The sequence below is a fragment of the Triticum urartu genome, chromosome 2A, assembly GCF_056163025.1.
Source record: "Triticum urartu cultivar PI428250 chromosome 2A, HENAU_Tu73, whole genome shotgun sequence".
NCBI lineage: Eukaryota > Viridiplantae > Streptophyta > Magnoliopsida > Poales > Poaceae > Triticum > Triticum urartu.
The window spans coordinates 129,018,769-129,044,472 of NC_141874.1; the positions used below are offsets into that span (position 1 = coordinate 129,018,769).

Genomic DNA, 25,704 nt, shown 5'->3' on the forward strand with positions numbered 1-25,704 from the left:
TCGATCATTTCGAGACTCCTCGTCATGTTTGTGATCATATCCGGGACTCCGAACTACCTTCAGTACATCAAAACACAAAAACTCATAATACCGATCGTCACCGAACTTTAAGCGTGCAGACCCTACGGGTTCGAGAACTATGTAGACATGACCGTGACACGCCTCCGGTCAATAACTAATAGCGGAACCTGGATGTTCATATTGGCTCCCACATATTCTATGAAGATCTTTATCGGTCAAACCGCATAACAACATACGTTGTTCCCTTTGTCACCGGTATGTTACTTGCCCGAGATTCGATCGTCGGTATCTCAATACCTAGTTCAATCTCGTTACCGGCAAGTCCCTTTGCTCATTCCGTAATACATCATTCCGCAACTAACTCATTAGTTACAATGCTTGCAAGGCTTATAGTGATGTACATTACCGAGTGGGCCCAGAGATACCTCTCCGACAATCGGAGTGACAAATCCTAATCTCGAAATACCCCAACTCAACAAGTACCTTCGGAGACACCTGTAGAGCACCTTTATAATCACCCAGTTACGTTGTGACGTTTGGTTGCACACAAAGTGTTCCTCCGGTACTCGGGAGTTGCATAATCTCGTAGTCATAGGAACATGTATAAGTCATGAAGAAAGCAGTAGCAACAAACTAAACGATCATTGCGCTAAGCTAACGGAATGGGTCAAGTCAGTCACATCATTCTCCTAATGATGTGATCCCATGTATCAAATGACAACTCATGTCTATGGTTAGGAAACATAACCATCTTTGATCAACGAGCTAGTCAAGTAGAGGCATACTAGTGACACTTTGTTTGTCTATGTATTCACACATGTATTATGTTTCCGGTTAATACAATTCTAGCATGAATAATAAACATTTATCATGAAATGAGGAAATAAATAATAACTTTATTATTGCCTCTAGGGCATATTTCCTTCAGGCAAGTCTCTTTATTTGTTCCGTAACGCATGATCCCGTGAGCAACTCCTTAGTCACATTGAGCTCGTTGTGATGATGCATTACCGAGTGGGCTCAGAGATACCTCTCCGTCATACGGAGTGACAAATCTCAGTCTCGATTCGTGCCAACCCAACAGACACTTTCGGAGATACTTGTAGTGCATATTTATAGCCACCCAGTTACGTTGTGACGTTTGGTACATCCAAAGCATTCCTACGGTATCCGGAAGTTGCGCAATCTCATGGTCTAAGGAAATGATACTTGACATTAGAAAAGCCTTTAGCAAACGAACTACACGATCTTGCACTATGCTTAGGATTGGGTCTTGTCCATCACATCATTCTCCTAATGATGTGATCCCGTTATCAACGATATCCAATATCCATGGTCAGGAAACCATGACCATCTATTGATCAACGAGCTAGTTAACTAGAGGCTTACTAGGGACATATTACGATCTATGTATTTACACATGTATTACGGTTTCCGGTTAATACAATTATAGCATGAACAATAAACAATTATTATAAATAAGGAAATATAATAATAACCATTTTATTATTGCCTCTAGGCCATATTTCCATCAAAGATCTCGCAGGCCAAATATGACCTGCGAGAAGACCACAACTCCTCCCTCTGTCGCCCCACTGCTGTGCAGACCGTTTTTGGTGCATATATCAATTATCTCTCCTGTTGCTTCTTAAAATAAAATCTCTACCGTTACAACACATGGATATATGTGCAAGTTTCCAATAATTTATGTTAAAGACAAATTATATACTACGTACTTTCTTTAAAAAATTTATCAACTTTTTTAAAAAGCAATTATTTTTATAATTTGGGAACAAAAATATAAAAAATGGGAACATACATACATGATACAATGGCTGTTTGGAGACACATACACATACACTAGACTACATGAATCTATCACGAAGAAGTCAGCAGAAGTCACATGCGCGCACCCACGTGTACAAGTATAGCTTGCACAAATCGATTTGAGATTTGCACATGCATCCACGTGGTACTTACTACGTTCCTCCACACAAATTAAATATGGGCCAATTTTAGTTGTGTCCCTAACTCGAATTCACTATTTAGTTTTGTTTCTAATTTTCAGGTATGCTTAATTTTGTTCCTCCATCATTAGTGTCACTTATAGAAATGCCCTTTTGCGTCGTTACCGTCTGGTTAAAGGACTTTGACCATCCAGAAAGAAAAGCAAAAAAAATCTGAAATTTTGTGGGATCGAAGATAGTCATGTCCGTAAGGCGCGTGCAATTTTTTGTGTTGGTTGGACACTCCGGAAGCTCGTGGCAAAGAGAAAAAAATAATTTATACTTATGAACAGTAAATTCGAAAAAAATAGCAACAAAATTAAAAAAAGAATTTTTTTGACTTTAGAGAGGCTTGAGTGCACAAGGTGCTTGCAAGTTTTGGTGATCAAATGGCGTATGAGGCGCTCTACAGAAAAAAACAAAATAGTGCATTTTTTCAAAGTTGTTTTGAGCTAAATTTTGTTTTTTTTCTTCACGAGCTCCTACGATGTCAAAACACAATAAAAATGTGCACACATTTTGCGCACCTGACTATCTTCAGTCGCACAGAATTTCATATATTTTTATTTTTTTTCTATTTTTTAAATTTACTGTTCACATACGTACAAAATTTATATTTTCCTTTGCCACGAGCTCTCAGTGTGTCCGAACGGCATGCAAATTTGTAAACACCTTGCAGACATGAGTATCTTCGATCCCAGAAAGTTTCAATTTTTTTTTGATTTTTTTGCTATTTTTCAGGACGGTCAAAGCCCTTTGACCGGACAGTAACAGCATAGAAGATCATTTATATAGGTGAAACTAACGGCAAAAGGGCAAAATTGAGCATACCTACAAATTAAAGGCAAAACTGAATAATGGCTTTGAGTTAAAGGCTAGATATAAATGTCCCATTAAATACACACACAGAACCCTTGAAAACTTGAGTAGTACAAAGTACTACAGGGAGCAAATAATAGTAAATTTCGTGATTTAAATTTACATCAGCGGTGGCGTAGTCTAGTTGCTAGCTTCCTGAACTGGAGAATGAGGTTATGAGTTCGACCCCTCGTGCTAGTTTTCTTAATTTTTCCAGCATTTTTACCTCGCGCGTGCTCAAATGGCAAGTGACCTCTCGCCTGATGGGCCGGCCCAGTTTTGCACAGTATTCGTGCATGATAATTACTAAAAAAAACTCGACGGTGATGTACTTTTAAAATGACTATCGTGTTCTTTATTATAAAGGGATATGAGATAATCTCAACCATTAATGTGTTTAAGGAGATCTATCAAAGCAGAAGTGCATTAAAAAAAATCTAGAAGAGACTTGCCCGGAACTTGAAAAGTGAAAACTACTCCCTCCGTCCCAGGCACTAATGTCAAAAACGTTTTTATATTATAGGTCGAAGGGGGTAGTTTTGCATGAACTCATTTATTTTATTAGTTTTGGTAAAACACATCTAGATATGATCTAAGTATTACACATTTAAATGCTATGTCGTTGATTTTACGCTAAGATACGTGCAAGTATTTTTTGTATTTTTTTCTTTTCTTTCTAGTTTAATTGACTCACTTAGATATGCAATAACTAGGGCACATCTAAATATTCCCTAGACAAACCCTTGTTTTATTCAGTTTTGCTAAAGCATATGTAGATGTGCCATAAGTATTGCACATCTAAGTCCTATATCATTGATCTTACATCGAGATTCGTATGAATATTTTTTTTTCTCTTTGTGCTTGATTCACTCATTTAGATGTGCAATAATTAGGGCACATCTAAATGTGCCTAGACTATTTTATTTTCAACAACTGAAGCTGTCCAATTCGAAATTTGATTGATCATGGTTCCAAGTTCTTATTATCTGCCTAACCCGAGCTTTGATATTCGTGCGTCCGTCTGAGGATTTGCTAGCTGTCTGTCACGGTGTCACTGATGCGTGGCCTTCTCGCGGCAGCTGTCAGCTGGGAGCTTCTCGTGGCATGATAGCTTCGGAAAATTTCGAGGTTGTACGTGCGTATCAGCTAAGATTCCCCATCTTAAAAGCATAATAGTGATTAAGTTCCGAATTATACTTAGCTTCAACCATGCATAAGTCTTCCAGAGAAAAGTGATTCTCACACTTGTCAGTTCGGTCCATGCTCATGAAGTTAAGTAACCAATGATGCAGCGATAATGGAGTAGTATAGAAGTGGGGCTGCTGGCACAACAAAGTTACCACTTTTTACGCCTTTGACCCATTAGAATTAAGAACTAAGCAGAGGGCTCGTCTACACTTCCGTCAGTTACGATTTCCTGAAGTTTCAATTGATTCTGAAAACTGAATAGTACAACTTTTTTTTTTTTTTACTTTCTCAGGCGGGGTCCGAGGGACAAAACACCGTAAGGGCTCTTCCGCCGCTAAGAGCAACTCTAGCAGACCTTGCATCCGGTCTCGACCCGCAAAATAACCGCCAAAATACGGGTAGGGACGAAAAACCTGTCCGATCAAACCCCGCATCCCGCCCCGGCCCGCAAAAAATTTTGGGGGACGCGGCAAAATCCCGACCCCAACCCGGAAATACGCGGGTTTCCCGCTCGCGGCTGCGGTGCCCTGCATCACATAGAAGCAGTTGGTGGGAGGGACATTTCAGCCCGCACGCCTCCCTCCTCCTTCCGCCGCCGACCGCACTTGCTTCCGCCCGTCCGCTGCCGGCGATTCCGACCAAATCTGCGGGCGGAATCGCGCCGCGGGGCCGCCCGACACCCTCCCGCGCCGAGACGCTGCACCGACCCCCCGGGATCCGGCGAGAAGAGCCGCCCTCGTCGCTGCCCCCGCCGGGGATCGACCACCGTCGAGCCCGCCTCCTCGTCGCTGCCCGGGATCACCCGCCGCATCCGCCACCGGTTAGTGCGTATTTTTATGATTTTTGCGAGCGAGCGGTATAGTTGATTGACTCGCCGGTACGCATGTAGATGGAGTTGAGCCCGTGCGAGAAGTTCTTGCTCTCCGGTTCGTCCGATTCGGATGAGTCGGATGTTGAGACCATGCTTGCGAACTTTCGGCAGCAGACATTAGTCATGGCACTTGCCGTGAAGGAGCATGAAGATGAGAACCGGAAGAGAAGGCGAGGATCGACCGTCGGACGTCTTTGCATTCCTCGGAATGGTCATCTTGGGAACGAGATGTTGATGCAAGACTACTTCGCGGAGAATCCTACATATCCACCGCACCTCTTTCGGAGAAGGTACCGAATGCGCCTATCCCTCTTTGTCAAAATTGTTCAAGCTTGCGAGCCAAATTGCCGGTATTTTACTCAAAGAAGAAATGCTGCTGGCTTAAAGGGATTTAGTGCATATAAAAAAAATTCCGCGGCTATGCGGGTGATTGCATATGAGAGGAGAGGTTGGCCTAACATGCTAGGTAGTATTGATTGTATGCATTGGACTTGGAAAAATTGTCCCAAGGTATGGCAAAGAATGTATTGTGGCAAGTGTCATGATGCAATAATTGTGGTAGAGGCCGTATCATCCGATGATTTATGGATTTGGCATTGCTTTTTTGTATGCCAGGTACTCTCAATGATATCAATGTGTTGCAACGGTCTCATTTGTTTGCTAGACTTGCTAGTGATGATGCTCCTGCTTGCAACTACACTATCAATGGACATGAATACACAAAGGGGCACTATCTTGCAGATGGTATGTACCCTCCTTGGTGCACATTTGTCAAAATCATCAAAGAACCCAAAACTAAAAAACAATATGAATTTGCAAGGGTGCAAGAGGCAGCCTGAAAAGACATTAAAAGAGCATTCAGTGTTTTGCAATCTAGGTTTGCCATTGTTCGTGGTCCTGCTCGTTTTTTGGATAAGAAAACCTTAAAAAATATCATGACATGCTGTGTTATCCTGCACAATATGATTCTTAAAGATGAGAGAGGAATGAACTTGAAATTCTTCTACGATAATGCGGGTAGCCATGTCAAACCAGTTAGAGACCCTAACCGCATTAGAGCTTTTCTTCAGACATACAAGGAGATTGAAAATGCAAACACAGACTTTCAACTTCAGGAGGATCTCATTGAGTACCATTGGCAAAGGGCTGGACAGTGACTAATTTTTATATTCATTTGTATTTGTATTCATGACAAGTTTTGTATTGCATTATTTAAGTTTGCTACGGTGATTTAAATAATTATTTGTAATGTGGATGATTAACGTATTATGTTTAATTTGAATAATTTAGTTTTGTTTTCGATTGTTGTATTATGTTGGACTTGATATTTGCGGGCCGATGAGATGCGGGATGCAGCGGCGCAAAGAGCAGATCCCGCAAAGCCGATTCGTAAAAAAAACATATTTCACGAATATACTTTTTTACGGATCCGTTTGAGGGGTCTGCATCTGTGGCCGTCCGCGCCGGCCCGCAAAGATCATTTTGCGCGAACTGCAAACATATTTTGCGGGCTGGCAGGATGCGGAGTCTGTTAGAGTTACTCTAACTTCATGAAAAATCAAATCTTCGAACTATAAGATCTTCTTTTTTTGCAGTGAACATCACAAGATCTTTGATACCTGCCGGGTCCGTCACAACGGCTACACTGAACATGATCAGAGTCATGAGACTTTTATATCGTGCAACTCGCCTACACCAATGAGATTGTGCCATGTGAACAAGAGGAATGACAAATCCGCAGTTGGAAAAAGAAATGCATACTTCACTCTAAAAAAATTATCTAGGTTTCTCTACCCCCTGAAGCCGAAATACTACTAGAGGCAAGGCCAACTGGCATGAACAAGGTGGACCAAATAGGGGAGCAAATAACCTAACTCGCTGGCGGCTAGGGTCTCCAGTCACTATTGTCTCTGTAAGCTCAAGTTTTATTGCCCAATTGCAACGCCAAGGTTTTTGTCAGAGCGAACATGTGTGGAGTCATTTCTAATGAACCTTTTTGTTTATTGTATTGCTATTCAGCCGATTGAGTTTTCTTTTTTGAAATATCAATCAATTTCTAAAAAGTGCAGTTTCAGTTTAGTTAAAAAATAATTACTTACAATTGAAACTTTTTGTTTAATACACATGTTTGCTAGAGATGCTCTTACTGGACTAAATTCTACTCCCTCCATCTTAGAGTTGTATGAAATCGAAGACACCTATTTTGGGAAAGAGGGAGTAAATAGTTGTTGATTTAATGGACCATGATATGTTTTTCCTGAAAACAAATAGGTTTCCAACAAGAGAATAAACCTATAACTCTAATGAGTCTCTGTCATAGGGAAGCAGAACCCGATGGAAGTACTTTTTTTTCATGAAGTTTCCAGAGTATCATACTTGAGCATGTCAAATCAAGGAGATCAGCAAATTCATGGAGAAACGAGAAGCATAAATTGTCCACTCCTCGTAAAAAAAGCCGAATCTTAGCACCGAAGTTTCAGCAAACAATCGAGCGACATCATTTTATTTGGCAACAGATGCAAAAGTTTTGCCTCATCCATCAATGAAGGAATAGAAACAAGAGTTCAAAAAAGGAAAAAAAGATTACAACAACGTCATTACTCTGCTAGTATAATTTGCCACCAAATTTTACCCCGCGGTTGGCCAAAGGCCAGTGACATGATTTCATTTTCATCGACGCCATGTATATATACACAACTAAACGATTATCGTGGGTCTTGAGCATGTGTCTAGGCTTGCAGCCAGCATGGTCAGTTGGTCACTGGTCCTCTTTGAACATCATTACCACGGCACAGACCGGGCAAGACTGGCTTCTCTCCATCCACGCGTAGATGCAACCAAGATGGAAATCATGGTTGCATTGCAGCAGGATCTTCGGATTCTCGTAGTCATACTCTTCGAGGCATATCGGGCAGTCATCCTCGTCACAATCAACACAGACTTGAGTTCCCCCGGGTTTCCCCCCTCCCGGCGGAGCTTCCAGGGACGACGGTCCATCAGCCTTCTCATCACCATCGTCAGTCGATCCGGTGTCAGCATTGCTTCTCTCTCCGAGCAGAATAGATTTCTCCGTGGGATGCCTGAACCGAGGATCATCGTAAGGCAAAGGCCTAGGAGGGGGGCGGAAGGTGTTCAATGGATCCTCCTGGCCTGAGCCGGTGGAGGCCTCGGGAGGAACCGGCGCAACCCGTGTGTACGCTCTGGCTGGCCATGGCAGGCAGGCGCAGCAACCCGGCGCCTCGTCGTCGTCGTCGGGGCCGCGCAGGCAGCACAGGATGGACCCCATCTGGCTGGCCGATCGAGCTTCGTCTTCTACCCTGCAGACCAGACGGAGGAACCAGCAGTACGGGCCTTCTAGAGTTCTAGTTCAACCTATCCTCGGACTCCCTTGCTCCCCGGCCGCCGAGCACAAGCACTTGGAAGGGCCGATCGGTGGCAATTTATCCAAGGGTTGGAATCCGATTCTGGCGCTCTGAATCCGGTTTAGGCTCCTTTCCTCCCTTTCTCTCCGAAGCCGGACCGCGGTGGAAGTACCTAGGTCGATCATCCTGCCGGCTAGCACGAGGACTATCCAGTGAGACCGCAATAGTCGAAGGTGTCTTTTGCAAAGGTATAGACTGAGCAAGACCATATCCGACGTGGACTATCTTTGCCCTGCAACGCACAGTACAAACAACTTATGAGGACACGTGATAAAGATAGTTTTATCTTAAGTTTTATATTTAAATTAGAGATGACAAAAAACATGTCTACAATGAGTCATCTTTTAGTCTTATCTTCAATAATTAGTTGTTGTTAAAAATATGGTGAAACAAATTATGCTAAGAGATCATCTCTTATCTTCTATTAAATAAGATAAGATAAGCCTTCTTTTATGATTTCTCTTTCTCCACCTCATCATTTATTTTACGTGGCACTCTTATTAAACTAAACCGCATGGATAACTAAACCGCATGCATGTCCAAGTTGTGAAATCATCGGTGTAATCTCTACTGAGTTTTGCCCGCAAAAAAATTAAATTCTCTACCGAGTTGATTTCGTCGCCTCCACCTCCCATCCTGATTTTTCCTCCCACGTTCCCTTTCCCCCTTTGTTTCCTCAATAGGTTTTTCTGATAACCCCAACCAAAATAAAAACAAATATAAATATATTAACTTAGAATAATCTAAATCAAGTGGATACTTTCTCAAAATCACTTCTTGCATTAAATCAATCAAATGAAATCAATCTTATCAGAATCTCAAGCCTCAGGAATCTTGTAGGAATTTCATAGAGTAGGATTTCTATAAAAATATTCCTTAAGAGTCCTTTAGTTTGTAGGAATGGAATCCTATTCCTATGAAGAAATTATTTTTATCCTTCATATTTCATAGGAAAATAAATATTAGCCTAGACTCAATGGAAAAAATCCTATGATGTGAATCAAAGGTCGTCTCTTTCCCTATTCCTACTCATAGGATTTGAGATACATGTCATTTCATTTCCTACGACTTTCCTATTCCTACGATTTTCCTACCCTATGAACCAAAGGAGGCCTCAACCAAGTCAAAAACTTTCCTTGCCCTATTCTACCCATACCTCATCAAATTAAATATTACCAAAATTGATGTAAGGTATATATTGAACAAAATTGTTGTAGAACGCTTAGAGTACGACCATTTTTATCCATTTCTCCGACAAGTATTTCCGGACGGAGTGAGTACTATATAGTCTTTCTATGCTCCGTCCCCAGGTTCACGGAGACACCTGTTCGCTTTCTTTTCTTCCCCTCGAAGAGAGAAAAGGCGATCTCGTCGCTGCCAGGAGTCTCCCCCATCATCGCCCTCCGGCGGCTCCCCTCCGCCGCCGACCTCAATCATCGGTGGTGTGGAGGTCGCCGGATCCACGCGTGTGGATCATTTTTTACTCTCATAGTTTATGTTTTTAGGTTGTTCATTGTTTTGGCTTTGGCGGCAGCGGTGGCAACGCTGAGTAAAGTTCCTTCAGATCCTACTCCGACGAGGTGATCAGTCCTATGGTTGGGATGGATTTGGAAATCGGTCTGTTTGAGCAAGAATGGCGTGGCAGCGACGGCATCCTTGTTGTGGACATGTGTTCTCGGGCTCCGCCGAGCTTGGGAGGTAGTTCAGGAGCGGATGCAGATTGTTGTCTGCATCGGCGGCATCTGGAAGATGGTGGGTAGTGTGGTGAGTTTGTGGTTCGTGGATGATAGGTATGGTTTCTGCTCCGATGTCTTAGTCCCGTGGGGGTGCTGGATTTGGAGTTCGATGGCGTGTCCGCGGCGTTGCCCCGATCTAATTCGTTGAACGGTAATGGTTCGCCTTTGGTGAACCATCTTAGAGGTCTGCAAAGCTGCATATCAACGGTGGAGGTGCATCGAGCTCGGGGGTGAAGGTGATCCATCATTTTTCTTCCTTTGGCGCCTGTTGTGGTGGTGCTAGAGGCAGGGGGTGGACATTGGTGTCAAGCTTAGAGGATTCTTCGGTCTTGATTGTATTTTTACCTTTTGGCTGGTGTTCCTTTGTGTAAAGAATAGCGTTTTGCCATCTTTTCAGTTTTGCCGGGTCGGTGTGTACGTGACTTGTACTTCCTCCGTTTCTTTTTAGTGTGCATATAAAGTTTGGTCAAAGTCAAGCTTTGTACCCACACACTCACCGACGATGCTATTGACGCACCACCGGGACCGGGGCTAGGCAGAGAGAATCTTATTTCATCTTTAGGGGGCCGTTGCCGTCTCATCTTTCTGAGCGGGTCACAAACCCTAATATAACTCGAAGGAACATATAAAAACATAGTCGGTACCTAATTAAACATAATTGATACTATGCTAAAAGTTCTTTTTGATATCTAGATTTTTCAAACAAACAATCTATACCGAATGCATGGAGTTATTCAGACAACAGTAGAGCATGTGCTCGAGATGGCATATGTCTCATGATTTTCACGTCTCTAGCTACGCGCAGTCTCCCAATCCACTCCATAATGTTTGTCGTGCAGAATCACTATGTTGATAGCCTCCACACGTGTATGAAGCACGCTCCATTAACATAAAACAGAGTACATTTCATAAATTATGACGATTCTAACATGTACGGTGAATCTACTAGTGTTTTTCTTTTGTCAGAATCGCCATATGATGATCGGGTCAGTATGGCGACTCCACTAGAGTTGCTCTTAGGGCAACTCCATTGGCAATCATCAAATATACGTTGACAAATGTCCGCGGAAATCCGGTGGGGTGCCGGCCATTCAATGCAATATCTCAAAATGCCTCACATTTCGAACATTTCAAATAGAAAATTCAGACGATGGCTTAAAATGCCTCACATTTCGAACATTTCAAATAGGAAATTCAGACGATGGCGGGTCCTGTGGCTCTTCTTCAGCGTCCGCAACGACGGTTGGCGGCGATGCAAGCCCTAGGCGGCGGACGGGCTTGACTTCTTGCCACGGCGGTGGGAAGCACGGGAGTGACGGTTATGGGCTACGCCAACGGTCACGTCAGGATGCCTTCCATGCCATTCTGACGGCTGGCGGTGTCATGAGGCGATTTGGGTTCCCGCCGCAATGTTTTTTATTTTTGGTCCGCCTTTAGTGGATTGGTATATTTACCAATTCTACCAAATTTTAGGCTATAGACCAAAACTTTTTGGTCCCCGTGCAAATTTTGGTCTGTTGTTGAAACTGTTTTTTTTTTACTCAAAAGAACAAAAAAGGAATCTGGTTTTTGTTTCGGCCGTTGAAGATGCTCTTAGATTTTGCCTCCATTGCAGCGCGAAATCGAAGGCGCTGCTAGAGAGCAGATCGAAGGAAACCAGGAGAAAAATTAGAGAGTGTTTGTTTTCAGGGACTTTTTATGTAGGGATTAGAAAAAGTCCTTTTTAGAGACTTTTTTATCAAGGGACTTTTCAGGGACTAAACTAGACATTTGGGACTAAATGAAGAAGACTCTCAAGGAGAGTCTTTTTTGGGACTTTTCCAACAATGCCCTCCATGCATTTAATGGCCCGCCACCCAGGGTGTTGTTTGATTGTTATTTTTCTATATATACTAGAGGCAATATGGTCATTTAATAACCTATAGGAAGGGACTAGGGACTTTTTAGCCTCTGCAAATAAACAGGGAGGGATTTTTTAGGGACTAGAGACTTTTTAGTTGGGAGGAAACAGGGGGCACGAAGCACCGAAGCAAAGCTGAGTGGGTGTCCCGCTTCCCCGAGATAGATTGCGCCGTCTGCAGCCATAGGCCGTCCTGTCCCCGTGGATTGCTGCTCATACGTCTGGCCAACGAAAGACAACAGGGCCGACACCAACAACGTCGTCGCAGCACCACCAGACCAGTCGATCGTCGCTCGCGCTGCCAGACATGGTATTTTATCAGTTGGTTGCGGCGTCCCGATCGCAGCGGCACGGCAGGCACTGGTATATACGGATCCGTGCCGAGAGGGACTAGTAATCCCGCACACGTGCTGGTCTAGTCAGCACAGGAAGATAATACAAAACCCTACAAATTTTAAGAAACATACTGTGTGTTGTGTACTGATGTATTTTTTTTTCTTTTGTCTATCTATATACAATTATACATGCAGTTCTCCTGCATGGTTTGAAAAAAAACAAAGGTGGTTAATGTTTTCAAAATTTGACTAGACATATCCGGGAAAGAGTAACAATCATATTTAAAAGGGTAAAAAACATCGGAGAACCTAAACTTATTTTTGAAGGTACCAAGGCCCTAATCCTTTTCTTTTGACGGGCCAGGGGCCCTAATTCGGAAGAAGGCAAAAAATGGAAGAAAACGAGAGCAGGAAATCTGCTTCAGCATCCCAAGAAACACATGCTAGCACCATTCTCCAACACAATACAATGCAATTATGCACTTGGAACCAACGACCCCAGATAATGCGTCTCAAGACGATAGTGTCTTATTGCTTGCATTATGCAGTTCTGGACAGGATGGCATACCAGGGCCTGATCATCGATGTCCACTGGAGAGTCAACGGCAGCTCCCTCCATCCGGCTGAGATAGATCCACCGCCAAAGCTGGTTTGCCTTGCTTCCGAAGTTTCATCGATGCACGAGCTGCCCAGCTCACCTGCAGGTGATACCCCACCAGATCTGCATCACACTGAAGCCCTTCATAGATCATGAGCGGTCAGGCTAGGCTGTCTGCACAAGTTTCAGCCGCAGAAGCACAAAAATGTCCCTGTTCATGTAGCATGCAGTAAGCTTGAGCTGCTAGATTGACAAGTTGATTGGGCTGGCTGGACCATCATTTTTGCTTGGGATAAACGGGCTAGGATGGTCACATCATGTTTACACGACCCACAAAATTTCTGAATTATTTCCACTGCAGTATCAGAATCTAGGCCAAGCTAAGGATGGGCGGCTCAAAAGCTGAAAATTTCCTACAGCCGCATAATTTACAAGTTGAGAAACTTATTCAGGGAAGGGGAGCTCCCCACTGTCATATTCTCACTGCTTCAACTGTCAATATTATAACATCTGGCAAGGCACATATGGAATCATCATCAGTGCGGTGAAGCGACCTGCATGATAAATGGAGCAAGCGAATTAATGTACTGGACAACAGTATCGGAGGCATGCCGAACGTATGGGGATATATCTAGGTTTCAAGTCAAACTGTTTGACCAAAAAGAGCTATGGTGCTCTCAGGTGTCACCACAAGCTACTTCTAAAATCGTACCTCGACCGAGGTACTCAAAAGAGTAGAATGAGAATCGCATTCGGCAACGAAAAAGCGAAAAGGAAAATTACGCCAGGCAGCAATATTTTATTTAGGAAATACATTTTGTCATGAGCTCATTTATGACTCATTTTCCATTACAATGAAGTGGACAAAATGAACAAGAGATCAAGACTTGGCTTATCATAGTCCATCTTGAGCAGCTTAGAGAAACAAATAACATGCATCAGATCAGCGATCCCTTAACTCACACGGTTAGCTCACGTTGGTGCTCCAACTCTCAAAAATCAAAATGCACATTTAGCTCATTAAAACTTGCCAAAGAGGTTCATTCACGGTCCAAATCATGTCGAGCTATCCCCGGCCCCTTACATGGTCAAACGAATTTATCCACGTGGTATCCTAGTCAGCATAAGCCCACATGCCACACTCTTTGTTCTCTCTATCCTGAGTATCCTCACGGCCTCAAGCCCAACGCTGGCAAGGCCATGTTGCCCCATCGCTAGAGCACGGGTCCTTTGGCACACCCCTATCGCCACACCCGCCGACTGTGACCTCCCTCCATCAGCCACCCATCTCATCTAGGCTGCGTCATCTTGCAGACGCTTCATAGGGCACAGCGGCCCCTCCTCTTCCAGCGGCTTTTCCACACATATATGGCCACAGGGCCATCCTCAGTGCCTTCCCTGTACATTGCAGTGGCACCTCCTTCCCTTGATGTCTCCTTGATGCGATCAGATGACGACTTGTCTCCTGGTAAGCACATGGGCCACAACGCCGAGCTGCAGCATCTAAACTGTGAGAAGCATAGAAGGTGCCACCATAAAGGCCTGTGTACACGCCTGTGTCCATACAACCTCAGCCATCGGGTCATGCTCCTCCTCTTGTCCTGAATATGCAGAGATTCTTCATTGAAGGACATGTATGTGTGGATGATGGGGTATTGACTCTGATTTCTCCTCCCCCCATCGGTTCAGAGACAGATCTATTTGAGGTTTTCTATGTGAGATGATGTCCGTGGCTTTGCATGGTTTCATGGTTCTCCTTTAGTTTCTCTAACCATGAATGAGTTCTGTGATGCGTGAGTATGTGGCTTGGCTCGAAACTATGCGCTATCCTGATTTGGGAAGCTTCCGAATGTTTCCAAAAACTAGTGTTTGGATAGAGGTTTGCTGGTGCTGTTTGGTTGGACAGCTATCGTGGCGCTAGAGATGGCGGTGCCAATTGTGGCCATACAAAGCTGCTCGCATGCAGCCACTGCCAACTAGGATGCCATGTGGTTACTGTCTACATGTCACATACTCCCTCCTTTCCGGTTTATTGGGCCTATCTCATTTTCTTGGTTTTTCCGTTTTCTTAGTCCAACTTTCATTTCTCTCCATCACTTTTTTTACATTCCGAGGCGCATTAATCTGATGCATGCAAGAATAAAAAGAAACCAACCAATGCATGTAACCATTTCTACTCATTTAGTGGTCACAGACGCATGCACCGTAGTTAATGTAGATTAAAGCTTGAGTAATTTTGTAAAGTACGAGATACATTCCTCCACTCAAACCATCCACCTTGGTTGATGAGATTTCAGATTTGAGCCCTCTAAACCGGAAGGGAGGGAGTATGCAGTCAACACTAGCCCAACACAATTTGGACCTCCGGTGAATCCCTTTAGCAAGCGCAGGAGTCAATTGTACATTTTCAGAGTAGGAGACTAAAGTGAGCGCATCATGCAAGTTGAAGCACCGCAGATGCATTTTACTACATGAAGAATATTAAATCATGTTGTTATACCTTCATTAGGAGCTTCTATGAAATGGGTTCTCATGCATATTGGAAAGCGATGTGTCCTGCATTTGATCAAGAACTTATATCAGCGACAATGAATAAATGAAATTCATTTTCCACATAAGAATGTGAGAGTTGAGAGTTAATTACTTGAATCCTTGCATTGATGCTTTGGAGCCCATGGTGATTTGCAGAAGGTACAGAGACATTTAATGATGACCTGTTATCGTTTGCTGCATGGCCTTGGCTGTCTTCATCTGTAGACTTGGCAGTCCTTCTCCATCGCTTCAACAGATATATTTGAGGCAACTCCTTGATATTTCTGTAATCAAGCACCTTCAACATGTGACAACATGGAATACCCATAAACTCAAACTTCTTACAAGTGCACATACAAGAGTTATCACTTGAGTTGAATCTAACAAAGTGTTCCTTGGGCTTTTCAGAAGGAGCAACTTTGTAGTCAGAAGTTGTTCCGGCCTCTCCACAAGTGAATAACACAGAGTCCATAAACAGTTCAAACTCTTTACGAAAGATCTCAAACACCACTGGTGTGTACGTATGGGAAGTTTGCTTTAACATCTTGGCTGGGGGTATTCTTGGATAACTTTGACTAGCTTGGAAGTCAGCTTGGAGCTCAGCGTAGCGATGCTCATCTACTGCTCTTTCATAGTGTTTGAAGAAGGATAGCAGATCCAGTTGAGGGCTCAAGAATTTCTTCAAAATGCTACTAAAACTCTCAGCTTGAAGGGAACTTATTATGTCAGCACAAAATATATGCCTATCATATGCCAATGCCCATCTTTCCCTTTCGTCAAACAGTTTAGACAGCCACTCATTATGTCTAAGATCATACTTTTCTAGCATACTTCTCCAAGCAAACACGAATTCTTCCTCTTCCTCATAGCCAAAGACACATTTGCTAAAATCCTTTGCAAATGTCTTTGAGCCTTGGAAAACTTGATTCAGGTGCTTAACAGAATTCTGATATATATGCCAAGCACAAACTCGTTGAGCAGTATTTGGCCAGGCAGCTGCCATTGCACTACTCAACTGAATCGATTGATCTATTAAAGCTACCGCTGGTTCTTTTCCATGCATTGCTATCTTAAAACTCTCAAACAGCCACTTATATGACTCAAATGATTCATCATAAAGCATAGCTGCACCAAAGATAATTGTTTGTCTGTGATGATTCACACCAAGGAATAATGCCAATGGCCTGCCATATCCATTTATCTTGTAAGTTGTGTCTACACATAGTACATCATTGAAGTAGGTGAAGTCCTCTCTAGATTTTGGGTCTGCCCAAAAGAAGTTGGTTAGTTTGTCATCCTCATCAATCTGCATGGTATAAAAGAACGAGGGGTTATCCATTTGCATAGTCTGCAAATATTTTAATATGGCTCCACCATCACCAGGTTGCATTGCCTTCGTGCGCTTTGACCGAAGATAATTCTTGTAATCTGCTGGGAGGAGAGAAATACTTCGAAGGAAACCAACTTGTCTCACAACAAGATCACCAGTTGCTTTTGTGGTTGGTGTCACTACGGAATCATCTGACAGTTCTGCTTCCCCAGACTGAAGTTCTGTTAATATCCTTTGTGACCTTAACATATGCATCGTCGAAGGAGGGGCCAGCTGATGATTGTGCTCTGCTTTAAAATCAGTGACCCTGTATTTACACTCTGGTGTGACTTTAATAATCAGCCGTGCTGGACAGCCAATTCTTGTATCCAACCTTGGTTTCTTTGCCTCCAACGATTTTTTATCCCTGTTGTAACCCTCTCTTGAGCATACAAAAGTCCTTACTTTGGTAATATTTTCAGAAGATTTATGTGACGTGCTTTTTCGAACACTAAAGCCAACATGCCCAGCATATTTATTGTAGAATTCATATGCTTTTTCCTCACTCTCAAATTCCATGTCCACCTCAGGAACAAGCTTAGCAAGTGAAGCCTCATCTATAGGTGGTTCAGCTTCTATCATTCTTCTCATTTTACCCTGGAGAAGTAATCATACATAACTTCAGTAAAAGGAATACATTTAATTGTACCAGAACTTTATCTGCACACAGAACAGGATGAAAATGGCAAAGATATCAGCATGCTAGGGCCAACATGTTAAATTTCAAGACTGGTATGAAGCGCCATAAGGTGTTCGAACATAATATACTAAACACTGGATCAGGAATTCCTTTTTGGAAACGAGTTAAAATTGCCCAAGGGTAGCAGGAAGCCAAACAACTAGACACATGGAACTGTTACATCCTTACAGGCAACAATGGTTCCTTGTAGCCACTGATTTTAACATAATTCCCAGAAGTTTAAATTTCAGCATTCAAGGGGAAGGGTAGTTCTTACGTAGCATTAAACTTGGTATAAAAACAGCAGCAATAACACGGTTTCGGAAAATTGGACTTGGCTAACCATATGCTAGCTCTTTGCCTGGCTACTACAATATCTCTTAGGAGTTAGGCTCACATTGCGAAAAGATTCACAGAATACACAACACAAGAAAACGGTTATAGGATGATTGACTCAGGACATAAGATTGCGGTTTCACCTTCCTGTAAGCGATGCCACAAGCGTTGCAAAGAGTTCTCGGGCCATCAGGGCCACGTCGCATATGGGGTGTCGCATTACCCGATATACCGCATCGCAGGCACCTAATCAAATACCAAAAAGTTGTCAGAATGATGATAAGTGCAAACATAGAGCTGAACTGAAGCCAATTCTGCAACACGAGAAGCAAAAACAACTGAAGTTGAACAATTGGACTGTAACTGTTTGTTTCGTCAGCATCAAACTGGAACACCGCCCAGAGGCAAGACCATTTCGCCGGTCAACAGCATCCCCAACGTCGAGCAAGCAAGTGATAGCGGAAGCACTTGGGCACGCACGTACCGGACGTGGCCGTCGAGGCTGTCGTCGGCGGCGTTGTCGCGGTGGAGCTCCAGCTCCTGCTCCGCCGGCACGGCGGCGTACGGGTGCATCTCCCCTCCGCCTCCATCCGAGGCCACCAGCATGTGCATCATGGCATCACCACCCTGCCACGGCGGCCACACTCACATGAAGAAAATTCACCAAAGATGCCGGAAAAATGGGGAAAAAATTAGTCGAATTCGTACCTTGGGAAGCACCGGCGAGTGATTTGGTAGGAAATTTCGTACGAATTTTGGAAAATCTCTTGGTTTGCGGGAATCGGAGCTAGGGTTTGGAGCCAAGCGGATGAGCGGGGTCGGGATGGGGAGGGGGTGCTGGGATCCGATGCGGCGGCGCGGTAGGTGGCCTCGTGTGGTCTCATCGGCCGCCCGACACGTGTACGCTCCGGATCTCACATGGGCTTACCCATCCCCCCTCCGTCCTCACTGACACAACGGCCCGTGGACCCCGCCCGTCATAAGCCTCTCCCCCCCCGCAGCCGAAAGCCCGAAACCGAAGAACCCGAGAGGGCGAAGCCGAGAAGGGGACAGCAGCGGGCGAGAGAGGCGAGGAGACGAGAGCACCGTCGCCATGAGCGCCCTCAAGTTCTGCAGCAAATGGTGAGCAGACAGATCCATCCTTGGCATTCGTCTCCGATGTTTCCTCCCCGGGGATCCAAGAATCTAATTAATGGTCGTTTATATTAATCTCAAAATGTATTTTTGTTGCGTCTCTTTTCCTGCAGCGACAACATGCTGTACCCGCAGGAGGACAAGGAGATGCACACCCTCCTCTACGCTTGCTCGAATTGCCAGCACCAGGTGGTTGCCTTGCTCCTTCTCAGACGATGAATCGTCTTGTGTTTGGATTTGGTTGTTCACGAAACCCTAGGTTCGGTTGGGGATCGGGGTTTGCGGTGCTGATCTGGAATGCTATGTTAGGTTGAACTCGTGGGTTTAGTCAAGGTTTAGTGATCCAGTGACCGATGGTGGCTGCGGATTAAGGTTTGGTGGCACGTTATTAATAAGTTTGTGATTTGTTGGTTTGTTCTGGTAGAGCAACTCTAGCAGAGTCGCCGTATTGGCAGCCTCCATAGCACGTATGGAGCGTGCTCCATAATATTATGGAGGCTGCCGAGGCAAAGCGCCAACTCCGAGTCTGTCATATTGCGGCCTCCATGTCTTTTTCTTTTCTTTTCTGTTTGTTGGTTGCATCAACTCATTGTCCCACACTCAGTTTGAGGGATTAAACTCTAAATTGAGTTAACATTCGTTACAAAGGTCTTGCATAGGTGGAGAAAAGTCGATTAGCGACATTTTCACACTATAGGTGTTCATCCCATTTGTGCTCCGTGTGGCCGTCGAGGTCGGGGACGGCTTTCTCAAGGGGGGCAAGGTTCAATATGGCGTTTTTCATCTCCTCGAATGTCACCATATTGGCATCGAATTGGCGCCATTTGGCTCACTCCCTCTCCGCTACAAAATCCACCTGGGCCTCCTAGTAGGGTCGCTTGACGACCGAGATTCTCCCTTTACTGTTTGCCATCCAGTTGTCATTAGTTCTGTTTATGCCACTTACCTGAAGGTTAAAACCCTGCCTATATAAGCTTGGCTGTGGCTAGGTTGCGTTTATGAGTTTATTCCCCATTTCTGCCATGATGGCAAGAACATCTACAGATATAATTATGCTATGAAATCAATGGCCCTCTTGATTTGGCCTTATAAATGCTTGATTCCACTGTGAGATCTCTCGATTTACTCCAATTAGGTAGGATTGCTACTGGGATCTGGCACCATTGTTCTAGAATAAATATAGGAAGTGATTTTTTGGCCCTTTTTAATTGTTTTCTGATGCGTCTTGATCTTCTTTGTGAAATCCTCAGGAATTAAATCAATACAATGAGCTGCACATGGAGTCCATTTTTTTTTCTCTTTTCCATCAACGACTTACCAGCTGCGTTATAGTTAGCTGCATTGTTTGTTACAACTTAAACAAACTTTATCTTTTTCTACTTCCCCAACAATATCATCTAACATTTCAAACACTTTGTCAGCTGTCTATCAGAAGTATTGACAGGAGAGAAAGACCATACTTTTTGGGCCATTCACTTTTCTATCTGTCCAGCCACCAGACATTATTGTTCTTTGAATTAAGAAAGCAAATTCTTTGTTCTCTTAACGTCCGGCTTGAGAAATTTTACCCTCACTTTGTGATATGATGAATGTTTAAAACCTTTACTGTATATTTCAATCATCTTTGTCATTCTGAATCCTTGACAACATTAAAATGAGATAGAATTGTTATAGAGAACCCGTCAAATTTGGGTGCAAACCTCTTCTCTCTCTTCTTTTTATGTAATACTAGAACAATGCCCGTGCGTTGCAACGGGATATAAATATTGTAGTACGTTACCTTGTGATTTACCTGTCAATAATAATGCGATTGTGTAAATAAATGTTCATCAAAACCCTGAATTACCTTATATTTTGATTAGAAGTTTGATAAGTAAATTAAAGTGGAATTGGTTCAGAAGGTAAGTAAATTAAGGTGATTGATTATAATATACATGGAAGGTTGGACGAAGGGGTGGTGGGAAGAAAGGTGAAATGGGAACCTTACGTTCTTTTTAAATAGTAGAGATACTGACTCACTGTTGTTTGAGCATTGCGCTTGTTAGCGAAACGATTTGTCACAGCCTCATCTTCGATGTTGTCAGCTGGAGTATTCTCTTTTATGCATCTGTTTCCTCCATTTCTATGTTGAACTTCCTCTTCTTTGCATCATTTTTTTATGCTTGGATTCCCTAAAATTTTGAAGAACTTTTTTCGAACATCATCAGGTACTTTTTCACAATGCTCAACATTAAACCTAGTCCTTGCCAAGTGATGCTTCAGTCTGTAAGCACCCCATTTAATAATAAGGCAATATTTGCATCTAATTGTCTTCTTCTCATGATCAATTTCATTTCCATGGTCCCAGTCAGGGCCAGTCCGATTTTCACGAGCATTCGTCCTTTTAGGTTTACTACTTTTGGTAGGACAGTGGCTGACTTTGCCGTTATACAAATATAAGATCTAGAAGAGTTAGGTACCAAGCTATCTAATTATTTAATCTAGTACATACTTAATCTAGTAGTGTTCGTACTAGTAGCTAACCTGTGTAACGTATCAAGGATGCCCCTCAATGTTTGATGGCTGTTGCTTCACTCGTGTTAAGGGAGAGTCTGCTGTGGACGACCATGCATGGGAGCCTAGCAGGTCGAGGTTGGCGTACGTGCTGCCGGCGGCCTGCAGCCCTACAAGCCGGCGAAGCCGCTAGAGAGACAGATTGGGAGACAAGCACAAGCAGACGACCAGCACCAATGGAAATGAATTAGGGTATTAATACAACTGCTGCATGATAATAATCTACTATAGAGAATAGATGGATGGCCGAGATTGAAAGAAAACTGAGTCGCTTAGAATCTGGATTGGCTCGTGATTTCACATGACCAGATGCGCGATTCAATCCCCAAACTTGGATTTAGACTGTGAATCTCTACTATTTAATGGGAGTTTGTACATCGTTCGTCCCCCCAGGGCCCCACCTACCGAAGGATCTTCCCACGATTCTCTATTTCCTTTTACTGACCGCAACCCCACCCAGTTTGGTAAGTGTCGATTCAATCAAATCTCCTTCCTCTCTTAGGATGCACTCACGTGTCTCCCTGGCAGATCCACTGCCATAAAAAGCTGAAGGATTAATTGAAGCCCAACCAAAAAAGCTTTTGACCTGAGCTGTATGCATGTCTTTTGGTTTTTCCGTTTACTCTACCCATGACCTAGAGCCGCTGAGCATCATAGATCGATTGATCTTTGGTTTTCTGATCTCATTGGTCCATGGACGATTCTGCGGCGCTGTCATGCCACGGTGCTAACCCCAGGCCCTTCCGTCTCTATTCTTCAGGTTGTGTCTTGGTAATCTATATCCACATCTTAACACTAGTATCCAGTGCCATCTTTTGATGAATTTAGTTCATCTAGTATGGTTAATCAGTTCCCAACAATGATTAATTGTGCCGTACCACATGGATTAATTTTGTTGGCCGTGTATAATGCATACATGAGAAGAGATTAATTTACTGATTGGATAACCTATATAGGGTGATGCCCCATGGTGACCTGAACAGAGGCCTCAAGGCCGAGTTGTCATCAGCATGTGGATCCCATCGTCATACACGCTGTATGTCTCCCGTTGGCTGGTTACATGTGCCCTTTCTTAGTTTTGTTGTGCCTTAAGGATGAAGGAATTATGCCTTAGTGTATTATAATTTCTTCTTCGCACCCTCATGTTTGAATCTTGGCTCCGCCCCTGGGAGAACCAAGTTCCCTTCCGTCTCACGCCTAGATGGCTGCCAGAGATGGAAGGAAATGGCGGCCTTACCGTAGAAAGAGAGAGAAACCCTAGCCGCCTTTGTGTGGGGGAGTGGAGAAAGGACAAGGGGATCGCGTCTCCCATATCGGCTTACTCAATTTTATCTTGCCAATAATGTTTCCACAACAACATATCTTGATATTAGCCTCTGAAAAGAAAGATTTCCTATCTTTTCAGGGGAGATACGGCCGTGAAGCAAAACCAGATTGCTGTGCCATATGAAGGATAGCTATACTAATTTGGTATACTAAAAAACACATTCGGTACAAAATTGACCTAACTCTTCGATATATTTCCTGCTGAATATCCCTGATCCCTTTTCCCGGTGGTCTGGAGAAAGCAGCAATCAACATGACTTTCCTAATCTCCCCTTCCTTTCGGGAAGAATGTGAAATTCTTTTTCCTTAAATGGGAGTCGAGCATGCAAATCAAAGTGGCTAATTTTTGAATTAAATAAAAAGCAAAATATACAAACTCTGAAATCAATGCTATAATTAAGCAATTGTTTTCTTGTAATATCCTTTCAAATCTCAAACTTGGGAGAAATTTGCTTTTTTTTAATAAAGATTGACGAAACAAATAATACTTAAAGAGTTGCTCCTTACAAGAACAAAACTGAGGTGACTGTCAATTACGTGCACAAGATGTTTTCTTTTGTGTGGTGATGGATGAGTTTTTTGTTGTTGTTTGTATTCTTTTCAGTTACGCTGAATTTGTAAATGTTTGATCCTTTTAACATCTTATAATATTTTATCATGAGTTTTCTCATAGATTGACTAATAATTGACATATGCTGAAACCACTGACAGGAGATTGCTACTGATACTTGTGTGTACAAAAGGGTTCTTCGGAAATCTGCTGATGAACCTAAAGACACCCTAAAAGACGCAGCTGCTGACGCGTCTCTGCCACGCACCAGAAGTGTTAAATGCTACAACTGTGGCTATCCAGAAGCTGCTTATTTCCAGGTCTGTAAATGAGCGTTGCTCACCTCCCTGTTGTTTGTCTCTGTAGTTGTTGCTAAGGGTTACAAGTACCATCTGTACAGGTAGATTTTAGTAATACCAAACCATGATCATGTGTTGTTTTCCTGCATCCTTTTCTGTTGATGTACATTTCGATTTATGTCGCTTCCTTGATGTGCAGGCCCCGACGAAGGGAGAGCTTGGCCTGACGCTGTACTTCATCTGCTGCAGCCCTACCTGTGGCCACAGGTGGAGGGACTGACTGACTGACAAGGGGGGAACCCTCCACAGAACGGAGTGTTAGTTCTTGGCACTGAAACTTGACTGGCCCTGTGTTGCTCATGACTTGCGTTTGTCTTAACTTGTTAGCTTGTGGTATCTGTGTTCCGAAGTTTAGGGCAACTTCATCACTGTGGGCTTACTGCTTCTGAGCTTGTTCTCTTCAATCTATATATATGCAGATGTTGGTTTGACCTTGAAGAGTTCTTAGGATGCGGTGGCTGTGCATCTTCCCTGTTTCATTACCTAGGCACTTATCAGGTCTCGTATTGATTTTTGTCCTTGATTTATCCTGATTCTCTGATGATTGGCCAAGACTCAAAATTTGCCTCAAATCTTCCTGATTCTTGCCACTGAAACTTGGCCGGCTCCATGGAGTAGATGCACATGCCTGCAGTTTGTCATTCGGAGTACTGGTTGCGAGGTTTGTGATGACTTTGCTGCTGTGGAACTTGAACGCAATGAGGACTTTATTTGCGATGCAGCTTCCCTGTTTCAGTACCTAGGTACCGCCGTTTGAGCGCTCGAGTGATTCTCTCCTTGAATTCTCCTGATTTTGCTTCTTTCTGGTGAAACATGAGTTGAGTGTAAAATGAGAGACAACCAGACAAAGCACATAATTCAAGTGTATCTTTATTTCGTCAGATTGGTTACATATATAGCATGTGAAAGGGTGTCTCCTGGGGACGCGACTGTTGGTGAAGACAACCCTCCAGTAGCAACAGCAGTTCGATTGCCAAATGGGAAGAGTGGGGATTAACCTTAATTAACATTTTGTTGAAATTCTTAACAGTAATGTCATTCATTGTTGTCATTGATCTGAAGTTTCTATTTGTTCTTGTTCCGTGAGTGTGAATATCAGAGACCTCGTCCAGAATGGTGGGGGCGCTTGGTTTCCGCTTGGCGACTCGGTCGTGACTTGGTATAGTCGTATGGATACGTAGGTTTGGGAAGTGTCAGGCGTAACACCTGCAGGTTAAGATTCAGACAAAGGACATCCAGGATTGAAGCTCTCCGCGAGATCTGACGGCTCGTGAACCATTATTTACTTTTACTGTATCTTTTCACTTGTCGCGCTATTCACTTTCTACCATTACCGGCGGCTATCGAATCTTCTATGAGCTTTGAGCCAAACAAACATATATCACATTGATAATACATAGGTTAGAGCAACTCTAGCCGACCCTCCTTAAAAATAGAGAAGCATACGGCCGAGTAAAAATAGTGAAGTAAATTTTTACTCTATAGGTGGCTGCACCTAACCGATCCCCTAAACTTAGTGGATTAAAAAAAGATTTACATATGTTTTGTGTGCTAGCCTCATAAACTTCAAACACTTCACAATATATATTATAAAATATTTAAATTAAAACATGCATAACATAATCGTTAACCAACATATACTTTTATCATCGTGATTTTCAAATTGAAACATGCATAGTTCATCCCAAAGGTACACTTCAAACACAATGTTTGATAAAAAATCACCACAAACATAGCATGTGTATGTTGTGGATCGAGCCAACCAATGACATTCATGAACTCAAAGAATGTCATCTTCAAAGATATCACCGCCGCCGCCGCCGCCACCACCACCACCACCACCACCATTCTGAAGAAAGCCTTCTGTTTGGGCCAAGATCTCCCCACGAGTGAGCTCCCAATACTTTCTTGCGGTTTCATTCATTGTGATT

At 43.3% G+C, this 25,704-nt stretch overlaps 3 protein-coding genes across 3 annotated transcripts; 1 reads left to right on the forward strand and 2 right to left on the reverse strand.

The window, feature by feature from the left end:
- Positions 1-7,468: 7,468 nt before the first annotated feature.
- On the reverse strand, positions 7,469-8,746 carry LOC125541259 (E3 ubiquitin-protein ligase At3g02290-like). Its single transcript, XM_048704715.2, has one exon. It carries the CDS (start codon positions 8,228-8,230, stop codon positions 7,703-7,705), a length of 528 nt encoding a protein of 175 aa, XP_048560672.1. The 5' UTR covers positions 8,231-8,746; the 3' UTR covers positions 7,469-7,702.
- A 3,820-nt stretch (positions 8,747-12,566) lies between these two features.
- Positions 12,567-18,711, reverse strand: LOC125536302 (protein FAR1-RELATED SEQUENCE 5). The gene is made up of 6 exons (XM_048699496.2): positions 18,560-18,711; positions 18,336-18,478; positions 17,995-18,097; positions 15,580-17,433; positions 15,436-15,491; positions 12,567-13,489 (listed from the first exon to the last, which is right to left on the reverse strand). The coding sequence occupies exons 2-5, from the start codon at positions 18,464-18,466 to the stop codon at positions 15,441-15,443; spliced, it is 2,139 nt and encodes a 712-aa protein (XP_048555453.2). The 5' UTR covers positions 18,467-18,478; positions 18,560-18,711; the 3' UTR covers positions 12,567-13,489; positions 15,436-15,440.
- A 111-nt stretch (positions 18,712-18,822) lies between these two features.
- On the forward strand, positions 18,823-24,211 carry LOC125536303 (DNA-directed RNA polymerases II, IV and V subunit 9A). The gene is made up of 4 exons (XM_048699497.2): positions 18,823-18,973; positions 19,099-19,174; positions 23,576-23,734; positions 23,913-24,211. Exons 1-4 carry the CDS (start codon positions 18,945-18,947, stop codon positions 23,991-23,993), a joined length of 345 nt encoding a protein of 114 aa, XP_048555454.1. The 5' UTR covers positions 18,823-18,944; the 3' UTR covers positions 23,994-24,211.
- The last annotated feature ends 1,493 nt before the right edge of the window (positions 24,212-25,704 follow it).

Coding starts and splice junctions, on each gene's coding strand:
- LOC125541259 (XM_048704715.2), bottom strand. CDS start 8,230: ATGGGGTCCATCCTGTGCTGCCTGCGCGGCCCCGACGACGACGACGAG.
- LOC125536302 (XM_048699496.2), bottom strand. CDS start 18,466: ATGATGCACATGCTGGTGGCCTCGGATGGAGGCGGAGGGGAGATGCAC. Junction 17,434..17,994: donor GTGGCATCGCTTACAGGAAG/GTGAAACCGCAA, acceptor TTACTTCTCCAG/GGTAAAATGAGAAGAATGAT. Junction 15,492..15,579: donor GCATCAATGCAAGGATTCAA/GTAATTAACTCT, acceptor GATCAAATGCAG/GACACATCGCTTTCCAATAT.
- LOC125536303 (XM_048699497.2), top strand. CDS start 18,945: ATGAGCGCCCTCAAGTTCTGCAGCAAATG. Junction 19,175..23,575: donor GCTCGAATTGCCAGCACCAG/GTGGTTGCCTTG, acceptor AACCACTGACAG/GAGATTGCTACTGATACTTG. Junction 23,735..23,912: donor CAGAAGCTGCTTATTTCCAG/GTCTGTAAATGA, acceptor CTTGATGTGCAG/GCCCCGACGAAGGGAGAGCT.